The following is a 22,713-nucleotide window of genomic DNA, read 5'->3' as shown; positions in this document are numbered from 1 at the left end:
GTGAAAAACTTTCCCAAAAACACTCATGGCTGTATTAGATAAAAAGGATGCTTCTACTAAATACTGAGCAAAGGGTCTGAATACTTAGGACCATGTGATATTTCAGTTTTTCTTTTTTAATAAATCTGCAAAAATGTCAACAATTCTGTGTTTTTCTGTCAATATGGGGTGCTGTGTGTACATTAATTAGGAAAAAAAATTTACTTAAATGATTTTAGCAAGTGGCTGCAATATAACAAAGAGTGAAAAATTTAAGGGGGTCTGAATACTTTCCGTACCCACTGTAAATAAACTTGCCTTGCCTAAACCGGCCACTGAAGTTTTGTGAGCACACAGTAAGCAGCAATATACCATCATGCGTTAGTATTACTGACGCAATGCAACCATAAGTTTAGCTTTTCACCTGAGGTTGAGGTGGTTTGCCAGTGAACAGGCAGCTCAGTTGCTGAGCTCGCTCTTTAATGCTCTTTTTGTTGAACTGTCTAGTAATTTCAGCCTGCACTTTTCTCTGCAAAGTATTCAAAGGCAAACGAGACGGAAAGCATTACATGAAAGGAAGTAAAACCATGACTGTCTGTAGCAATAATAGGTAGGCAGAAATGTACTAGGTTTGGATTGATTCATCACACCATTCACCTGATTGACTTCCTCTTCCAGCTTCTGTAGGCACTGCAGCATGCCGCCCAGGGCTGGTGTGAATGACGGGAGTGAATCTGAGGGGTCTGCCGGCTGGAGCACTTTGAAGGGAATGTGAGGAGATCTGGGACGAGACTCACTGACTTGATAACTTGAGGGAATTCCAGTGAGCTGGAGAGTGCGGTGAATGCTAGTGGTTTTATAGCTGGACTGTATTTCTGTGTGACAGTGACTGGACTGGATTTCTATACGGTGCTCAGAATGATGGGTTTCATTCTGCGTGTGAGATTCCAGCAGTCTTAGATAAGGAGAAGGCTGAAAGGACACAGGTGACAATTTGTCAAAGCTGAAGCCAGATTCACTCAAAAATTATAAGGGATGCACGATATATTGGTGCCATATTGGTTATCAGCAGATTTTTTTTTTAAATGTATCATATTGGTAGATACTGGCTACACTTGTAGCATTAATTTATTTTAGTTTTAAGGGTTTTATTTTAAACTTTCTTTTAATTCCTTTAATAAATAATCTTAATAGTCGATAAAATGGTCTTAAATAGTCTTTTAAAAAAAAGTCTAAATGCAAACTTTAAATGACTGTTCTAAAAATAACATGACAAAAATTACATTTAATATGATTTACACAAGTTGTGTTGTGTTCCTGGATCAGCATCCAGAGTTGTTTCTGGAACATCAATGAATGATTGAATGCGGAAAACACATACGGAATGATTGATTGATAGGAATGTTATTCTAGGAAATGTCGATCTAGTGACATGGTCTACTCGTGTAAATCACGTTGCGTCATGGATGTGCGTCAGGTTTGCAGTGGACACACATAATGGAATCAATACACTGCTGCATGGGATTGTGGGTGATGTGGAATGACAGCTCTTTCCCGCTGGCGGAGCATACCTGCCATTTTGGTTTGGGTGGAGGGGGTGCAGGCTGGCTCTTAGGTTTGGCAAAGCGCAGGTTTTCTGTCATGTCCAGAGATACGGGTTTGTCAGCCTCGGATTCAGACTAGTTTCGGTAACATTGCACCCGGGGAGATAGAAAGAGATAGAAGATGCAGAAAGAAACAGGACGCAAAAGGAAGAGAAAATCAGAGGGAAGCTAGAAAAGCCACAGAAAAAGGAAAGTAAATGTAAGAGCAGAACAACTGAATGAAACAGCATTAAATGCTTAAGACCACAGATTGGTTTATGATCAACAACTCGACTGCACTGCACAGAATGTTCATTAGCTGTTCATAGTCAGTTATGAAGGATTAACACTCCATGAGTGACCTACATACTTTAAGCCTATAATTGAGCAGCCAGACCATTTAATGACCGCTGCTAATCTCAAAAAAGGAAAGCCGGCTGCAGAAAAACAGCAGGACGACTGTGAAAATCACAATTACACTGCATTAAGGGATTACAACTAGAGACAAAACAATTATTCTTCTGAATTCAACTTTCTGTAAATAATATACCCATACCTTTTGGAAATTGAATATAGAAACAGTAGAAATGTTATTTGTTGGCTGTTTTTTTTGTAGTTAGTTTTAGGCTAATCTTAGTTTTCTAAAATTGACTAGCAAAACATTTGTCATTTTAAGTGTTTTTAATTTTCTCTGTTTTTACATTTAGATCATACAGTATAGTACTAACTAACCTACATTGAATCTTAAAAAAAAAAAAAACACTAATTTAATAACTGTTAAATAGAATCTTTAGCAAAATCTTATTTATAATAATAGTAATAAAAATCCATCCATTCTTTTCATTATAATTGTGGTGTCTACATTCACTTGTAGCACCTATTTACTTAGTTTAAGTGTTTTATTCGGAATTTACTAAGGAATAACCAAATTATTAATTAAATTTTTATTTTATTTTAAATAATTATATTACATTATTGAATTTTAATTAAAATAACTCATATGATGCGATTTCAAGTTTTCCTTTCTCTTTGGAGTGTTACAAGCTGATTGTGCTTAGATAAGATCCCTGAAGTTGCAAAGACTAAAGTCTCAAAACCAAAGAGATATTCTTTATCAAAGTTAAGACTTTGCCATGCCCCCCTAAAATGGCTCGTTCTAACACGCCCCCACATATCTATGTCACTATGTGGAAATATTTGCGTAATGTCGCCCAAATGTTCATGCAAAGAAAGAAGGCTTGGTTTCAGTAACCGCAGTAAGTGTTGAAGCAGCCATGTCAGGGAGACGCTGTGTGTTTTTAGGCGAAAGCAAAAGCACTTTATTTGGCCTTCCAGAAAGTAGATGCATTTAGGAATCTTTAAGATCACTTACAACAGAACAGCAATGCATTTTATGGACAACCGTTTTGTGAGCCTAGGAGAGGAGGTAATTCTGACTTTGCTATGACAATCTGGCTCTTCTGAATCAGCTACTGTAAGTATGTTTTGTTATTAGTTTAAGTATTTGCTATTGACTGTTCAAATGCTGAGTTTTGCGCATTGTGTGTGCGCGCGCGCACTGGGTCAGCTGGCCAATCAAAGCAGACTGCGCTTGTCGGAAGAGAGAGGCGGGGCATAAAGGACCTACAATAATGTACAGTATTTGAAAAATAATGTGTTTTTTGAACATTAAAGCATGTCAACATATTCAATGAATTTCAGCTATTTTTTGTCTTGTGGACTATATGTAATCATCTTTTATGTAAAATATCTTACTTGGGACAGTACTAAATAAAAAATAACATGCATTTTGTATGATCTCTGTTATTTTGTTAAAATTATTCACATTTTCACAGATTCTGCAAGGGGTTCCCAAATTTTCGCATGCCACTGTATTTAAAAAAGTATTTAAAATATTTACATTTTAATTAAATTTAGGGCTGTCGGTTTAAAACGTTAATTAATTAGTTATGAAGCAAATAATGCAATTAAAATATTTTAATGCAGTTAACGCACTGGCATCGCCCCAGACCTGTACATCATTTTACATTTCATATTGTTGACTGTTGACAAATACGATTCAGGGCAACAACTCCACAAGTGCAGTTATAAAATTCTAGATATTGGTGCAAAAAAATGCCCTTGTATGAGTTTTTGTATTAGTTTAAATGGGAAAAACGTTAATTAATTAGTTATGAAGCAAATAATGCAATTAAAATATTTTAATGCAGTTAACGCACTGGCATCGCCCCATACCTGTACATAATTTTACATTTCATATTATTGACTGTTGACAAATACGATTCAGGGCAACAACTCCACAAGTGCAGTTATAAAATTCTAGATATTGGTGCAAAAAAATGCCCTTGTATGAGTTTTTGTATTAGTTTAAATGGGATTTTATATAACAGTTCAGTAAATAAGAAGTTGATATTGTGTTATACTTTAAACACAATATTATGTGTTTTTACTCAATTTTGCAGAGAACATATTACCTTTAAAGCCACAACAGAATTGTTGTGCGTCTCCGAGCAACACATTGGTGTTTAGTTTCTGAATGAATCCGTGTTTTGAACAAATCGAGTGAACCAATGATTCAAAAGCCCATTCACAGCACTTTAGTTCATCCCTGAATTAATCACTCGTTTGAACGAATCAAATGAATGAATGAATGAATGAAAAGTCATGTTTTGAAATGCACCATCGTGCATCCAAATTGAAATATTCTGCATCTGATGAAGCAAAGGATTTACTTTCGCTGCACAAAGAGAGGTATTCATACGGGATTACAGGCACGGTTCAGGAGCCGTATTAGATCAGAGATCCCTGCTGCTCGTTCTACTGACTCCAGAGTATCAGTGTCACATGAGCAGTTTACGGTCTCCGTTTCTGAAATACTAAAACAGCCAACTACAGGACAAATGAAGAGTCCACAAAGAGGCTCAATATACTTCCCGTTATCATTTTAGCAGCTAAGGAGATCTTAAAGATCATATATGAAGTAATGTCTCCTGATGGACAGATTTAAAGAAGAAAAGAGAAGCGGAGCCGTACCTGTCTGCGCACACCACAGCTTGGCGCATTCTCCTCAAACCTGGCCAGCAGCTGAGTTGCCATGGAGCGCACCTTATTTTCCTTCTGCTCCTCTCTCTCACCTACAGGGGGCGCACTCTGATTGGACATTAGCTGGGGAAGAAACAGACCAATTAGCACATGCAAAGCAATAAACTGTGGGTGTTTAGAAAAAAGACATATAGGACAAGCTAACATACCTCCTCCAGATGACTGCTGGCCTTCTTCCTCTTTTTGTTGTCATTGTCTTCCAACTTTTTATCAACCTTGGGATACAGAAGTGGTAGTGTTTTACACTTTATTAGGTTTAGATGTAGGCTCAGTTTACATTAGTTAAGTGAACAGGACAAAAATGCTACCTTTGGGATTCTCTTTCGAGGCAGAGCTTGATTTAGTGAGTTGTAAAGAGAGTTTGTGGTCTTTGATGAATAGTCTTCATTATTTGCATCAGTCTCTTTGGGTACACCTGCAAACACAATACAAAATTCTGGTTTAGTATCATACATACGGTGTATGTTAATGCAAATGAACAGGAAATGCTACACCTGTTTTAGCAGGACAATGCTAAAATGTACCGGTAATATTACCAGTTATAATAATGGAATGAATGAATGTTAGATAATTATACATACACATTCACACACACACACAATTCCTTATAACTGAACATTAATAATATAATAATAGTTATAATATTTACAATATAGATAGTTATAATGTAATATAATAATGTACAATAATTTAATATAATAACATTAATAGTATAATAGTGGTAGAAACAATTGTAATATAAAATATATAATATAAAAAATAAAAAATATTATTCATAATTAACTGTTACATAAGAAACTGTTTTTAGTTTTAAAATCTTAGCAGTATTAAGATTGCATGCACTAATAAAAAACAGTCAACAGCAAAATATTACATTCTACCTATTCAATTAATGAACACCCTGAACCATTATAAAATGATGCTGCAGCTTTATTACTTTCTAATTTCTTGTAAATTGGAGAACGCTCAAAGCGAGAAAACATGCACAAATGCACACTATCAGCAATGACACACAGCCTCACAATCTGTAAGCTACATCTGCATGCCAACATTTTTAAAATGCCTTACTCCGAGTCATGCAGCACTATCCAGGCCATTATATGGAAAACTCGCCCTCAACATGACAGTTGCCTAATGTAGCATTTAATCTATAGCTTATAAGTCTTATGACAAATGTTGAATTTTTGGATGTCCAGGGATGGACAAGCTGCTCAGATGATCAAAACAGACTTTAAATGGTGGCACTTGAAATTTGCCCACTCTTAATTTGGAATAAATTTAAGAAGAGTTTTGTTTTTTTTTGTTTTGTTTTTTTTAATCTAGGCTTCATCTGAAGGTACATAAGTACATTTATGACATATTTCATACTTCAGAATTATACTAGACTTTCACACTTCATTTGGGTTTTTATTGAGGTTCTACAGTATGGAAAGCTCTACCTGCGACGGATTGAGGTGAGTTGCGGAACATCTCATAAAATTTAGAGAGGTAGAGCACCATAATGAGCTTGTCTGGCCCACGTTCTGCATTCATTTCCTTTCCTGTGGTGACCGGCTGGATGCCAAACTCCCGCTCTGCCATGTCAAACGCCAACTGGTTGTTTTTAGCGCAGTCTGCCTCGTTCAGAGAGTCAAAATCACTGGACAGATCAAGAAGAAACGACAGAAGTGAGATACATAAGCAGATCACATGAGAGAAAACAGGGAAAAAACCTTATCAGGTCTGAATGCCATTCCATTGCACTGAGAACCTGTGTTCGCGCAATCTGTATCCTTGGTGATGCATAATATTTGTCGAAAACCCTCTCACAGAACGGCGTGATGATTGGACAAGCTGATTTATGATGAATCGCATCTCGCTGACACATTTTCTTTCACATCCAGAAGGAACGGCAAGATTTATGACAGAAAATGTGAAAATTATGATGTAATTGCTGATGTAAATCATGATGCAACCTCTGCATGTTTTTCTTCCTCTTTCTTTTGGTCAATTAAATGTTTCACTTCCCTATTGGTCCCTTTTGATATATTCACCTTATTGAAGTGAACTGAACTACTTTCACTAAGCTGCAGGGGAAGCAAAGTTGAAATATCAAAGCTATTGTTCTTTAGTACAAGCAAACAACTTGTTTTGATGGCTTAGGGAAGGAGGTACCGTCACGTGTGTGAGATCAAAGAGCTGCCAAATAATGGAGCATTTGTCAAACCGTATGAGGGTGTGATCATGGGACTGAATGATAGCCAGTTTGTGTGTTATGCCTCGCTCACATGAGGTCCGGCCGCTGGCAGTGAATGAGGGCGCACAGAGCCAAGCCGCTCCTCCAGGAGCTTGTAAGGTCGCTCACATCCACTCCTCTGTAGCCCTGGGTCTGCTTCTGACACCACAGCAGCAGCCGGCTGGGACGCACCTCTGACTCTGAAATCAATACCCACCATCATTAGGAGCTTTACAGTGAATCATTTTTAAGCGATTGAAACTTGGAATCCAATATACATGTATTCAGAGACAGATACAATTTGGAATGATGACAAATTAGCCAGCTCTTTATAATACCTGCCAGTGACATACACTACTGTTCAAAAGTTTGGGTCAGTAAGATTTATTACCTTAATTCTGCAAAGACACATTAAGTTTATTTAAAAAATAAAATTTAAAAAAGTGACCGTAAACATTGATCAAATTTTGAATCGCGATTACAATTACAGATGCCACAGTTACGTAATCGTTCAAAGCAGCAATTAATCGTTAAGTCCACTTATGTTATTCTGCATGCTTAAGGCGTGATATTTTTCTTTCTACAGGTTATCTCAGAGATTTTTCCATAGTTTTAATTTTAGTTTTAGTTTAACCTTGTAATACCATGCATATTTTTACTTTTTTATTTTAAAGAAGAAACCAATCCAATGTATGGTTGACATTTGAGGCTTAATACTATAGAAAAGCAATACAAGTTTTTCCAGTTAGTGTTTTCAGCTTGTTTATTTTCATCTAAAAATATGGCATGCATTTGCTTCAAACAATTGAACATCATTCAATGTAAATTAAGATAATTGTAATATGTACCTCGTTATTTCAAGGGAATAATCGACAATTATGATTTGTTATAATCATGCAGCCCTATGTATAATGTTACAAAACATTTCTATTTCAAATAAATATAGTTTTTTAAACTTTCTATTCATCAAAGAATCCTGAAAAAGTAGGACAGTTTCCACAAAAATGTTAGGCAGCACAACGGTTTAAAAAAAATATATATATATAAATTTATATAAAATATATATCAATTACAACAGAAAACGGTTATTTTAAATTGTAATATTTCATAATATTATTGTTTTTAATGTATCAAATACATGCAGCCTTGGTGAACAGAAGAGACTTCTACCAAAAAAGTAAAAAAACACATTATGTAAACAAAAACTTTTATTTTGGATGCGATTAATCATTTGACAGCACTAATATATATATACTAGTGGTGTAATGGTTCACAAAATTCACGGTTCGGTTCGATACGATACAGTGGTGTCACGGTTCGGTTTGGGGGTAATTGGTTACGTCGCAATGTTGGAAATACTTAAAAATACAGTCCGTTTTAAACCATGAAGGCGAGCCAATGGATATCACACAAACAACGTGTAAACTTTGCGTAAGAGTTATGCCGGTGAATATCTAAATCTCAGTCAATTAAATTCACTGCAGAAAGTGAAAGTAAAAACAGAATGACGGAGTAATGATACAGCTTTCGGCATCTGATGCCGCATATTCTCTCAGAGACGTCGAGAGACGAATCTACTTCAACATATGCTGATAACGGTAGGATATAGCCAACTGTTTTCATTTATTCCCTTAATATTTCTAATATTACAGTGAAAAAAAATTAGAAGAAACATTTCGTGTTAAACAGGTTGTTTTTGAAATTCGGTGCTTGAAATAAAAGCTTTTTATTTCATTGAATTTTATTGATGACTGAAGTGTTAATATTTTAATCATAGGCCTATAATTCATTGTATAATAGACCCGTTTTAAAATAATTTTTTTTTAAACAAAATGAAAAAAAAAAAATAAAAAGCATTTATTCAAAATGGAAATCTTGAAGGATTTCTGAAGGATCATGTGACACTAAAGACTGGAGTAATGACGCTGAAAATTCAGCTTTGATCACAGAAATAAATTATATTTTAAAGTATATTAAAATATGAAACCAATATTAGAAATTGAAATAATTTCACAATATTACAGTTTTTTCTGTATTTTTTTAAAATCAAATTAATACTGCCTTGATGAGCACAGGACACTCCATTCAAAAACACACAAAAAAATCTTACTGATTCCAAACTTTTGAACGGCAGAGTAAATATATATACACATACATACATACATGCATGCATGCATATATATATATATATATATATATATATATATATATACACACACACATACATACACATATACTATACTGTATATAGTGTGAGTGATAAGATTCACTACAAGTCCACACACGCTTTTGTTGACCCTTTCCGTCATGTAACATAACCCTTTTGATTGAGTAGAGGGTGTGGGAATTATTGTTCAGGTGAGGCCACATCCAGGTGAGCCAGTATAAAACAAATATGGATCTTGTGGCATCACTACACCCTATTTTCCAATTATATAAAAATGAAACAATGAGATTTTAAGAGTTGGGTTGAGTGAAATATGACACTAACCCTATATTGTAATTATGAAACAAGCTCAATTTTCAATATTAAGTTTTAGAAAGAGCTTTTGTGTCAACAGTAGCACGATCAAGGGGAATCATTACCTGATATTGCTCTCTTTTTCCATCAATTTTAAGTGGAAATGCAGAAATAAGACAAAATTGCAAGTTGTTGCAAACCAAATGCAGGGATTACTTGAATTTGCATTGATTCTTGTGGTTGCAGTCCTATGATCACCGGTAAACTGAAGTGCTCTTTTAACTTAACCAAACGCATTCTATATGAGATAAATCAGATATACATCAAATAAACACAATATTACAATGTACAATTGCACAAAAGGCTGCAAACGAACAGCGCGCATCTGAAGTGTCTCTGAAGGAAATAATGCATTATTTATCGGCTTTAAGATATCGGCCAAATTTTCTTATCAGGCCGATACCGATAACAGAAAAAATGAGCCGATATGGGCCGATACCGATATGGTGGCCGATATATCGTGCATCCCTATATACTAGTGGTGTAATGGTTCACAAAATTCACGGTTCGGTTCGATACGACACAGTGGTGTCACGGTTCAGTTTGGGGGTAATTGGTTACGTCGCAATGTTGGAAATACTTAAATATTAAAAATGCAGTCCGTTTTAAACCATGAAGGCGAGCCAATGGATATCACACAAACAACGTGTAAACTTTGCGCAAGAGTTATGCCGGTGAATATCTAAATCTCAGTCAATTAAATTCACTGCAGAAAGTGAAAGTAAAAACAGAATGACGGAGTAATGATAGAGCTTTCGGCATCTGATGCCGCATATTCTCTCAGAGACGTCGAGAGACGAATCTACTTCAACATATGCTGATAACGGTAGGATATAGCTAACTGTTTTCATTTATTCCCTTAATATTTCTAATATTACAGTGAAAAAAAATTAGAAGAAACATTTCGTGTTAAACAGGTTGTTTTTGAAATTCGGTGCTTGAAATAAAAGCTTTTTATTTCAATGAATTTTATTGATGACTGAAGTGTTAATATTTTAATCATAGGCCTATAATTCATTGTATAATAGACCCGTTTTAAAATAATTTTTTTTTAAACAAAATGAAAAAAAAAAAATAAAAAGCATTTATTCAAAATGGAAATCTTGAAGGATTTCTGAAGGATCATGTGACACTAAAGACTGGAGTAATGACGCTGAAAATTCAGCTTTGATCACAGAAATAAATTATATTTTAAAGTATATTAAAATATGAAACCAATATTAGAAATTGAAATAATTTCACAATATTACAGTTTTTTCTGTATTTTTTTAAAATCAAATTAATACTGCCTTGATGAGCACAGGACACTCCATTCAAAAACACACAAAAAAATCTTACTGATTCCAAACTTTTGAACGGCAGAGTAAATATATATACACATACATACATGCATATATATAAATGCAGGGATTACTTGAATTTGCATTGATTCTTGTGGTTGCAGTCCCTAAAAGGACTGTTTCGACAAAAGAGAATCAGCCAGTCAAATTTGCTGCCATCTTGTAAGACACACAATTCTGAATCTACCTCGTCTGGAGATGTTTACAGATCTGCCTGTGGGTCCACTGCGCTCCAGAGAACTCAAGTCCTGCTCGCCGTTAATGTACAGATGCCGCACCTGAGACAGGAAGTTTAGCATTTAGAGGAGGAAGACAGATGCATATAGATCTATATATGGTGATGATTGTGTCTCACCTGATGTGGTCGTACGCAGGTGGAGTTGAGGTTGGGGTAACGTGTGGCTGGGTCTATGGTGTACTGCTCAAAGTTTTTTGAGATGTTTTCTGCAGTCGTCTGAGGCAGCAGCCTGTAGATGCTTTCCCTATGATAAACAAACAAAAAGGACATTGGGTCAAGACAAACATATTAAATGATTAAAAAAACATGACAAAATGTGTTCATTGGTTGATGGAGTGTGTTCGCACCTCTCTGACAGAAGATCAAGGGGCCCTTTGCCCTGAGCCCAACCCTTTATCATCCATGCTGTGTCAAAGGCAGCCAGAAACCCTCGAGCACACCCTGTACCCATGGGCCAGAAAGGCTGGAGACCAATGAGACAGAGAGAAAAACATTGCATGTTTACAGGCTACTCTAAACAAAACACTGTACAGTCCAGTGGCATGTTGAAATAATCAGGAATATTTAAACTTAAAGTAAACTATCTTTTCCGGTTTAATTTCAGACATACTGTAGGGTCAAAGTGTCCAAAAAAAAAATCAAAAGATAAAAAAAAAAAAAAAAGGAAATTTTGGAATGTTCAAACTTAAAAAAAAATTTAAAAAAATAAAGTACAAGTTAACATTTATAATGAATAATTATTTACGTTTTATGCAGCTTAAGAGTTGCTGTTACTAAGGCAAAAGGGGGATAAAGATATCCTAACATTTATGTTAATGCTTTACTCTAATTATTATGATAACATACAATACATAATTCATTCAGCTATATTTATTTATTCTAATTAAATTAGAAAAACTGATAAAATTAAAAATGTAACTATATATGGCATATGATGACACCTACCTCCAGCAGACTATCTCCAACCAGTGCCACCAGCAGCTGATGGCCGCTCTTTTCCCTCACCAGCGCGGCGTTCTCTGAGGCGTACATGCAGGTGAAGTCAAACATGGCTACATCTGGCTGGCCGTAGTGGTTGATGGCGTAATCCAAAGAAGGAAGCTGGTAGTTTGTGCCAAAATCTGCAGCCTCACGGGCGTAAGAGAGCAAAGCCTCTTGGTATACGTTATCGCTCGCCAACAGCCGTTCAGTCTCAATATAGTCCTGCATAAGGAAACATACAAAAAAATATAAGGAAACATACTTTTAAATGAAATATTATGACCAAAATAAATAAAATATATATTTTTGATATTTCATTTTTATATTTTTTAATTATTTTAGATTTTAATTTACATTTATTATTATTTTATATTTTTATTTAAAGTTTTTATTGAATTACATTTTTTATTATTGCATTTTGTTTGATTTCTTTATTGTTTTATTTTTATTTTATTTTATTTGAATTCTTTTATTTATTTTATAACATTTTTTATGCAATACATCTAAATATATTTTAGGACCACTGTGATAACGGAGATCAGTTTTAGGTGCACGTGCAGGATGTTAAGTAATCACAAACAATCCTATCAATTCATGTCAAAACAATAGGGCAAATTTGAATGCAACAAGTAGCTTAAAGTTAAGTGGATTGCACAGCAGCAGCATCATCATAATCAGTATTATGTTGGAGTGATGAGCCAGGTTTTTACAGTCTCCACTGTGAGTACTGGGGCCGCTGTCCAAGAGAATGCGAGTTTAAAACTCCAGACAAACTCCAAACACTCAAAGAGCTTCAATCACTCAGCTGCCGTGCTGTAATATCCTGTATCATACTCCATGTCTGGCAGAGACGCCAACACAAGGCTTCCTGATAGAGTTTCTTTTCACAATAAACGTGAAAGTTCTCTCTAATGCATTCAGAGAGCAAAATACTTTGTAATGTACTTTGTAATCATAGGATGACTAATATTCCCCATAGGACACAAATGCTTGTTTTTACATAATGGTGTGGACCATTGATTGATATTGTTTACAGATTAAGCTTGTAATAGTTATTAAAGACCAACTCTAATCCTAACCTTGCTGCTAAAAGAAGTCAAATTAAAAATAAATAAATAAAACTTAACTAAAAATTAAATAACACTAAACAGCATAACAAATACTACCATGATGTGTACATGCTTTACAAATGAATATACAATCTATAAAATTATTTAATATTATTCAAATATTTACTCACATTGATGATCACACCCTTGTCCAGCAAGCTCTGTTTCTTTGCAGTCATGACAAAGTAGTGTGTGTTGTCCTTGTAATAAACAATGTTTTCCAAATCAATGCCTGTACAAAAGATAAATGAGGTCCATTAGCATGATTGTGTGACTGTTTTGTTGCTGGTATTGTGTACGATGAATTAAGCTCTATTATTAACTTTGATGAGGGCATATTAAAAATGGCATCTGCCTCAGAAGAAGATTACAATGCAGTTTTGCTCACTTTAAGGAGTGACACCATTACACACTGATGCGAATAATGTGTTCGGATTTGTATCATGTGATTTGTATTTTAGAAACATTAAGGATTAAGTTTTTAAAGAACACAGATTTTGTTTCGGTCATGCAGGAGCTTCGCTTCACCACACCTGTCTCCTCCTTGAGCTCCAAGAAGAACTTCTGATTGAAGATGAAGGCCACTCCGCTGATCTCCTCCACTTTGGCCTCAGCTGTCGTGTTGCGATTGACAAAGTTTGCAGTGATGGCGATGGCTAGTTTCCCTCTGAACTCCTTTCTCTTAAAGCCTGGAGTAGAGAACAACATAATGCTTTGCATTCATGGTTTTCATTTAGTGTTGATTGCTAACTGAAACATCACTATTATTATTGCTCACGTTTGTTCCAAGTTCAAATTTAAATCTTTAAAATAAACAAATAATTGTATACATTTTTTTACGGATATGTATAAGATAAGACGCAAGGTGCTTTAAAACAGTCAACAGGTTTTTTTGGTTTTTTTATCAATAGATATGGTAATTGCCAAGGCAGCATATATTTGCAAAAATAAAAGTGCAAGACCTTTCAGGTCACGCTGACCTGTGCAAAACAAAAGCATTTTCATAACAACAAATTACACAATACAGTCTTTGCACCTTTCTGTGTTAAAAAAGCAACATAATATATTTTCTTTTCATGGTAGAACTTATACACCAAGTGTTTGTTTACTACCACTATCCCACATAATAACAATTCACGTGTCAAGCCTGGGTGTAACTTAGCACAGCATGGTTCAAAGATTTCTTGTTCGAACTTGGAGAGCCGATTCAAGTCTGATCTAGGATCTGCCTTTCTGCTCAGTGTCTGTGAACTCCACTAACTGTGTCAGCAGGAAGCAATGAAAGGAGTCCCGCTCCACCCCTTCTGTAGTGAGTTAACCAACTTCCTGTCAAACACAAAGAATTGACCCATGTTTCTCAAGGAATGGGAGACTGAATGTAGGACAGAGAGTTTTTGGAAATTGGAGTCACTGGGGCAATTTTCTTGACTGAGTGAACATGTTAAAGCCTTTTAGCAGGTTTATTATGCTTGAGAGAGCCAAATCTCATAAGATGTAAAGATTACAGTCTGAAAGTGCTAAATATGTGCCATTCACGAAGACATTTGCACAATGTATTTTTTTCTGATATAGTGTTCCAAGATGTTAGTTTGGTCCACCATATGATGTCTGGCAAACAAAACCCAAAAATATACCATAACATCCCACCTAACATTACCAAGTTTTTAAATATACTTTTATATTGCAATAATTTCACATGCAATCTTCAAATTAATGTAGAAACAACAATGACAGTATTATTTTTAAATATTTGTTTAGTGGCATCTTTATGACTGAAGGCGAGCATCACTGATACCAATACTACGGGTGTCTCTATTAAATATTTTTTCTTAATTGAATTCGATTTTTTTTTCATAATAGTTTAACCACTGATATAACCATTTAACATTACAGTATAATTGAGAGGTATCAATTTTAACATTTAATAGACTTTAAAAAACAACAACTTCTAATTTAAGTGAACTTAAAACAATCTTCACACAAACCTATTATAATAAATAATTATAGAAACTGAAGTTATCAAACACTAAATTCTAAATTAAATATAGATGAATCCTTAAAGCTTCAAAAGTTATTGATTTCCTCTTTTTTTTTTTTCTTTTGTTCTTTGATCAACAGACACCACAGCAGCTGGTTATTTGGCTGCTATTACTTTAAGAGCTGCTGCTGAACGTGGCGCAGATCTGAAAATTTGTCTGTTTTACTTGCCCTCGAGGCATCCTAGGTGTATACGACTTTCTTCTTTCAGACGAATACAATCTGAGTTATATTAAAAATGGTCCTGGCTATTCCAAGCGTTATCATTGCAGTGGGTGGGTGTTTCATATGCGGAAGCATTCCGGCAGATGACAGAGGATAAATGTGTCACGCGCGCATCTGAGAAATGCTAGTCTCGCAAGTTTGTTAACAGGAGCAAAAGAAGCAAAGTTTCCTTAATTTAGCAAAGGAAAACCAGTCTCCTCTTGGCTTATATCTAAATCCTCCGACATTTTTCTTTACAAATACTCGGTTTGTACTTCTAATTTGTGACCGGCGTTTTGTTTTGTTCTCTCTTCACGTTTGTCACTAATCACGCAATGCCGACGTCCTATGTCATCCGCTGGAACGCCTTCCGCATATCACAGTTAGATAAAGTGAGAGTAAAGTGCTTATTACATTTGAAATATGGATATTTTTCTTACAAAAACCCATGGATTCGCTACAGGAGGCCTTTATTCACCCCGGGGAGCCATGTGAGGCACGTTTTATTATGGATGCGCATGCTTTATTTGATGTCTTGTGGACTGTTCAACAGAAACACCCACCGCAATGATAACGCTTGGAATAGCCAGGACAATTTTTAATATAACTCTGATTGGATTCGTCTGAAAGAAGAAAGTCATATACAACTAGGATGCCTCGAGGGCGAGTAAAACACAGGCTAATTTTCATTTTTGGGTGAACTAACCCTTTAAATATTTTTAATGCTGTTAAACCGGAAAGATTAAGCGCATGCGTTAACACTAGGGGTGTAACAATTCATTCGTTTTCTCAATGCATCGATTACAAACCCTGACGATGCAATGCATCGATCTTGAAACATGGATTTTTGAATTGTGAATCGTCGATTTCGGACAGTAATAGATTTAAAACGCTAAGAATTGCATGAATCGCAATTTCAATAGCGATTAAATGCTTTCAAAATATATACACATTAAATTACTACAACCACGAATGAATGGAGACCTTGAACAGTGTTCGTGCTCTCGCATCTCTCCTTCACGCGCTGCACTATTTACCGCCTGTGACGGTTACAAGATTGCGCTCACGCTCCGTTCATCACACCGACACATTTTTTGTCATGCCATAGCATCATTTAACTAACATCTAACAATTGACAAAAGTGCTTTTTTCCCTCTAACCTATGGTTCTCTAACCATAAAGGCTGCGGTGTAATTTGCCCCCTTGACTAAGCATTTAAAGAATTTAGGGGAAGCATTTAAATAATCCTTTGAATGCACTTAAAGAATGCAAAATTGAATCGTTAATCGAATCGAATTGTAAATCGAATTGAATTATTCTGAATTTGCAAAAATCGTTCTTGAATCGAATCGAAAACCTATGAATTGTGAATCGAATCGATTAGCTGTCTACCCAAAGATTCACAGCCCTAGTTAACGCGCCAATTTTGACAGCACTAATATATATATATAGGATATACATAATGATATATAGCAAATACCCTGGGAATAAAACCCTTGAAATTGGCCATCATTTGCAAATATATGCTGCCTTAGCAAATACCTTTGCGTTGACTGTAACCATCAGGTTCTGCCAGTTGAGTTCCAGGAATATTTCAGGCAAGATTAATATTGATTCCTTAGAAGGATATGTTTGTTTAGAAGATATGATCATTTCATTGCAAACAGAGTTCCTTCATTTACGAGAGGATAAGTTAAGATGCACACATAACATAATTAACCTCAAATGATTTATGGAAACAGAAAAACGCCTCCATTTCAAACCTAAGCCATTTAGAAACTTTGTAGGGTGAAATGGAACTTTTTAGTTTTATATAAACTACGTAAATATTTGCTTACCATCTAGAGTGCTTCTCCTTCCATCTGCTCCAATGATCACATCAAACTCATAGTCAGGATATACATAATGATATATAGCAAATACCCTGGGAATAAAACCCTTGAAATTGGCCATCATTTGCAAATATATGCTGCCTTAGCAAATACCTTTGCGTTGACTGTAACCATCAGGTTCTGCCAGTTGAGTCCCAGGAATATTTCAGGCAAGATTAATATTGATTCCTTAGAAGGATATGTTTGTTTAGAAGATATGATCATTTCATTGCAAACAGAGTTCCTTCATTTACGAGAGGATAAGTTAAGATGCACACATAACAATTAACCTCAAATGATTTATGGAAACAGAAAAACGCCTCCATTTCAAACCTAAGCCATTTAGAAACTTTGTAGGGTGAAATGGAACATTTTATTTTTAGTTTTATATAAACTACGTAAATATTTGCTTACCATCTAGAGTGCTTCTCCTTCCATCTGCTCCAATGATCACATCAAACTCATAGTCTGAGATGGGGTGATCGGCTGGCCGGACCGCCACCCTCCATCCAGGCCCTGGAATGCAGACACCTGGTCAAAGAGGCTCAAAGGAAAACAAAATAACTTGGCCTTTCTTTTGTTTACTGCAGCTTTAAAAGTACAGCCAACTCAGTGTGTGAAGCCACCAGGGAAAAAAGCTTACTTGTATCTGGAAACACAACCTTCATGTTCCATCCATGTGTGACGTCTGTATAATTTGACGTAAGGCCAACGATGCTCTTTTGATCAGCAATGCATAGCAGGAGAGGCGCTATAGACCCTAATGACCCCTGACTTTATATATAGTACAGAACTGAGGGTTTATCATTTGCAAAATGCAGACTGGTGAGTGCCATTGACGTGGAGGAATGACACAAACCTTCACGGTATCAGTCGTGTATGTGCGTCAAGGGTACATAGTGGTAAGGTGTCAGTTTTCATGATCTGGTTTAGCCCTGCTTTTGCTTCCATAAATCCATTAGGATCTTGAAGTAGGAAGTTACAACAATCCCTGGGTAAACTGACATTCAACCAATGTTAGGCCCATTGTAGGTGTTAAAATGACACTTTTAAAGAGAAAATTATGAGCATTCCCTAACCAGCTTTGTTAAATAGGCTGCAAGAAATATAGCCCAGAGCGTAAACAGAGTAGATAAATTTGAAAACCGGTTTACAGCTTCTTTCTGTCTGTGATCTCATTCCTAAACACACTGTCCTGGGTGTGCGTGGGGATATGCGTGTAGGGCAACTGGCAAAAGGGTGTGTAAATCTGCCAAGAAATTACATAAGATGAAAGGTAATGATTATCCAACCCTTTCCAGACCACATGAGGTGTAAAGAAATCAGGTGACAGGCTGTCTTGGACATTTATAGTTGTGTGGGATTATATGATGATGATGCCTGGGTGATCCACGCGTCTCAGGTCTGTCAGGGTGTGTTGTGGACAGTAAATGTGAGCTAAGAGACACTGTGTTCAATGTAGTCCTCAAAGCTAGATGTCATGATGATTTGCCAATTACCATCAGTGCCTTGGTCCTCAGGTGGCTCGAGAAGCTTTGCAAACTCCACGTTGACGTGCACCTCAACCCCAACAATGAGAGCAATCTTTAACAGCATGAGTTGCAGCTGACGAATACCTGAAAATAGAAGTCCCCATCAGTTCCACTAAGGAGGAAACAACATTTATACGGTTCATTTTGTCATGTACTATTACGGAGGATGTGCTGGTGCAAGGCTGCTACAATAATGTTGATATTAGACATGTGCCAGTATTCGGTAATGTGATACATCACAGTAATGAATATGCACGATATTGTTATCATGGGCACTTCAAAATACCGTGAATAATTATTTATTACAAATTATTCAGATTTTTTGAATGCATTAAGAATATTTTCCCCACCAACTGGTCACAATGTACAACACCACTGTAATGCTGCATGAAAGACGCTTGCGCACTCATGTAAACAAGCACGCATAAAGGAGACATGCTGAATGAAAGCGCACATTCACTCTTCGACAGTAGATGGCACTAGGGATGCACCGATACCACTTTTTCCAGTACTAGCCGATACAGAGTACCGATACTTTTATTGCATTTTTAACTTTTTTAAATATTGGGTACAGAAACCAAAAGAGTATGTATAATGTTAGTTGGTTAACTTCATTTTTCAAATGAATAAATTTTGACTTCATTACAGTCAAAAAAATTTATTCAGACACCTTCAACATTTCTCACATTATCACAGTTTATTCACTATAGTTTAGAACATGGTAATAAAATATGACAAAAACTTAGAGTTTAACTGTGTCAGAACAAATTCAGCTTGATAATGGTAGATAACTTTGATAGAAAGGTATGTAATGGATTACAATCAACCAAAAATTATTCAGACAGTATGACAGTATTTACACAACTATCAATACTTAGTCGGGCAACCTTTAGCCTTAATGACAGCCTGTAGTCTCCTGGGCATGCTGTCATCCAGGTTCATGCAAACCTCAACTTCAATTTTTTTCCCCAGACTCGGTCTGAATAATTTTTGGTCCCAAATGTGTATCAGTTTTACTGGTAGTCCACTGTATGAAGAATTTTTGGGTATAATTTGTCATAGTTTACTTTATTTTGCTATCCTCACTTACATTTGCTATTGCTTCTTAAATCCCAAGAATCGATTAGTCTAGCCTGTTTTCAGTTAATGGACGGAACATTGAAGGGCACTTCCCATCCAATAAATCGAACTTTTAATATGAAAAAGTCTCACATTTCAAATTCTGTCCATTGTATTGCAGTATTTAAAACTTAAATGCCGTTTTGGCGCTGTTTAATGTGGAGTGACAGATCGCTGTAGCGCCTCAGTTCAACAGACGCGGCAGAGCGAGGCGCACATGAACTGATCATCTCCTCCACATTAATACCAGTTTCAGCACAAAATAAACATGACTAAACATCCGAAGGTAAGTTAAAAGAAAGAGTACAACTTTACAATCTGTATCCTGTCTCATGTAATCGCTCAATCTGTGTTTCAGCTGCACAAAGACGTCAATATAATGGCTTCTAAACAATGTCACGTAACATCACATTTACCTCAGAAAAAAACATATTCGGTGACCATAAACTCATTAGTCAGATAGAAAAATAAACTGTACAGAGGGGCATTTTGCTTAATATATGCACCATATAACATATTCATTATATTTTTTACTGTTCTTCAATGTTTAATTTGTTTGAATAAATCCATCAAGTTTTTATGACAGCCACCATTTAAATGTTTAGAAGTAGAAATATTATGTAATTGTAACTTTATTATTGTAAAAACGTCATTAATTTTAACCTTCAATATTATAGTAATGTAGTACTAACTGAATTTCATGTATATTTTACTGCATGAGTTTGTAAAATTTGGCATGTACTGTACCTGATATATCCAAAATAATCGATATTGAATCAAATTTGTAATTGAATCGAAAGCCTGTGAATGAGAATTGAATCGTGAAATTTGTGTCAAAACCCAGCCCTATTAATTATACATGAAAGCAGGTAAGCCCAGAAGAACAGAAGCGTTTTCCTCCCATAAAGTAAACGTGGCTTAGTGAAGATGGTGATAAAAAAAAGACCAAATATGCTATAGAAATTATAAAAAATATATTCTGTGTACATGCAAGCAGATGAGCCCATATGAGCTGAATTGCATGATAAGTGTTTTCTTCCCCATAGAAAACCGTGCTTAACGTGGCTTAATATAAGATGACAGTGATATAAAAAGCCAAAATGTTATATTTTATTAAAAATATACCACAGGCAATCAACACAGTAATCAATTAAGCCAGTGGTTCTCAAACTTTTGACAGTGGCGTACCCCCTAGGGCATTTAGCCTAACATTCTTCTGAGTTCCCCCACTTAGACCGCAGTCACACCTTTTCCATTAAGGGACAATATTTTTGCCCCCTTAAATTGCCTCTATAACAGTAAAAATGCACCTGTAAATCAAAGTTTTTCTAGCCTTATTAATTGTATGTCATGTTTTATGTCATATTCTTGACATTCCATTAAGTGTATTATTAATATAATAAATAAAGCAATAAATGGCAAAACAAAGTGATACTTGTAGATTCAAAACTAAAATCGCCAGTAGGTGGTGGCAAGTCACTGTCTAGTGAGCAAGTCGTCGCATCATTCATTCATTCATTCATTCAGTAACGAAGCAAATGGTTGTAGTTATGAAAGGGTTAATAATCAGTACTGACTCTCCAAATCATTCAAAGCTGCAGATTCATTCACTAACAAGTTGGATCTATTTTGTTGCAAAATATAACAGCACTTTTAGCTGTAGCTTAGCATAGATCATTGAATCGGATTAGACCGTTAGCATCTCGCTCAAAAATGACCAAAGAGTTTCTATATGTTTCCTATTTAAAACTTGACTCTTCTGTAGGTACACTTAGGCGCTGCGTAATATCATTGCGCCTGCTGCACCCATGGTACAGCAGCAAAGTTCCTTGATTATTACGCCGGAATGAGAGTATAGTTCCTAGCCATATCGGCCTAGAAAATCTCTACTTTTCATTTTCCGTCAGTCTTAGTACACGATGTAACTACAGAAGAGTCAAGTTTTAAATAGGAAAAATATAGAAACTCTTTGGTCATTTTTGAGCGAGATGCTAACGGTCTAATCAGATTCAATGAATATGCCCAGGGGGGCGCCAGCACCTGTCAAGGGGGGCGCTAGCATCAGTTAATTCAGAGACATTCCCTTGAGGATTTATGAATAGGAGTTAGCAAATCTTTAGCCATCCACTAGGGGGCAATCTGACTCCCACAGCTAGTCGACAGTTAGAGCAGAGTTGGCTCGAGTATCAGTCACACTTATTGACAGTGTAAGATGATTTACGGTTAGCCGTGTCGGAAATCCAACCACGGATTGGCATGTTGTTATCTCAGTAACAGGCTCAGCCATCACATTGAATCAGGTAAACTAGTTATATATTTATGTTTCAGTATAATTACGCACGCTATACCAGGGGTGGTTCTAAACCCTTTTTAGGTGGGTTTCAGCCCCCCTATCTGTCACCTTAGCCCCCCAAAACTATCTTAACGATCAGGCCGGTGCTGCTTCCTCAAGAAAGTTTTTCATTCTCACATGTTTTAAGTCTTGTCAGTTTAAACATTAAAGTAATTTTAAGCCATTTAAGCCCAAGACATCTCAGTGCGGTACGCACGCGCTGTGATGAAGCGTTTCTATGCGCACAGCGCACACATATGAAGTGCACAGATAGCCTTCTCAGAAAGCAGGTGACAGGTCTTGACAAGTATCCTTGTAAGCACAGTCGGTTGTTTTAAGTGAACGTAAACAATAAAGAAAATATCAGATGTACATCAGTATAACGGATCCGTGCATTTCCTATATAAATGTTAATCAAAAAGAGCAAAAGAAAAATATTTCGCTGCTTTAATAGCTTTAATGGATATTTACATTATGTTGATGTTAATAAAAGTAATTCGGTGTGAATACAGTAAAGGGGGGGGGGGCTGTTGGGGGGACGCGAGTGAAA

General features: G+C 35.9%; 1 protein-coding gene across 7 annotated transcripts in view; it reads right to left on the bottom strand.

The window, feature by feature from the left end:
• Window positions 1-22,713, bottom strand: part of mical2b (microtubule associated monooxygenase, calponin and LIM domain containing 2b) — a 64,813-nt gene that overhangs the window by 24,598 nt on the left and 17,502 nt on the right. For 3 of the 7 annotated variants that reach the window (XM_016258881.1, XM_016258884.1, XM_016258889.1), the window contains exons 4-19: window positions 18,680-18,796; window positions 17,595-17,696; window positions 13,602-13,757; window positions 13,200-13,300; window positions 11,924-12,181; window positions 11,326-11,441; window positions 11,096-11,222; window positions 10,928-11,018; window positions 6,932-7,079; window positions 6,104-6,303; window positions 4,973-5,079; window positions 4,814-4,879; window positions 4,596-4,727; window positions 1,551-1,658; window positions 637-951; window positions 404-508 (exon numbers count right to left, since the gene is read on the bottom strand). In XM_016258881.1, the coding sequence (XP_016114367.1) occupies window positions 404-508; window positions 637-951; window positions 1,551-1,658; window positions 4,596-4,727; window positions 4,814-4,879; window positions 4,973-5,079; window positions 6,104-6,303; window positions 6,932-7,079; window positions 10,928-11,018; window positions 11,096-11,222; window positions 11,326-11,441; window positions 11,924-12,181; window positions 13,200-13,300; window positions 13,602-13,757; window positions 17,595-17,696; window positions 18,680-18,796 (2,249 nt within the window). The remainder of the gene's footprint in view (window positions 1-403; window positions 509-636; window positions 952-1,550; window positions 1,659-4,595; window positions 4,728-4,813; window positions 4,880-4,972; window positions 5,080-6,103; window positions 6,304-6,931; window positions 7,080-10,927; window positions 11,019-11,095; window positions 11,223-11,325; window positions 11,442-11,923; window positions 12,182-13,199; window positions 13,301-13,601; window positions 13,758-17,594; window positions 17,697-18,679; window positions 18,797-22,713) is intronic. The other 4 variants (XM_016258906.1, XM_016258914.1, XM_016258894.1 and 1 more) reach the window with 3 other exon arrangements.

This window comes from Sinocyclocheilus grahami, unplaced genomic scaffold (genome assembly GCF_001515645.1).
Source record: "Sinocyclocheilus grahami isolate Dianchi unplaced genomic scaffold, SAMN03320097.WGS_v1.1 scaffold30.1, whole genome shotgun sequence".
In the NCBI taxonomy this organism is placed as follows: Eukaryota; Metazoa; Chordata; class Actinopteri; order Cypriniformes; family Cyprinidae; genus Sinocyclocheilus; species Sinocyclocheilus grahami.
This window is presented reverse-complemented; position numbering and strand designations above follow the sequence as displayed.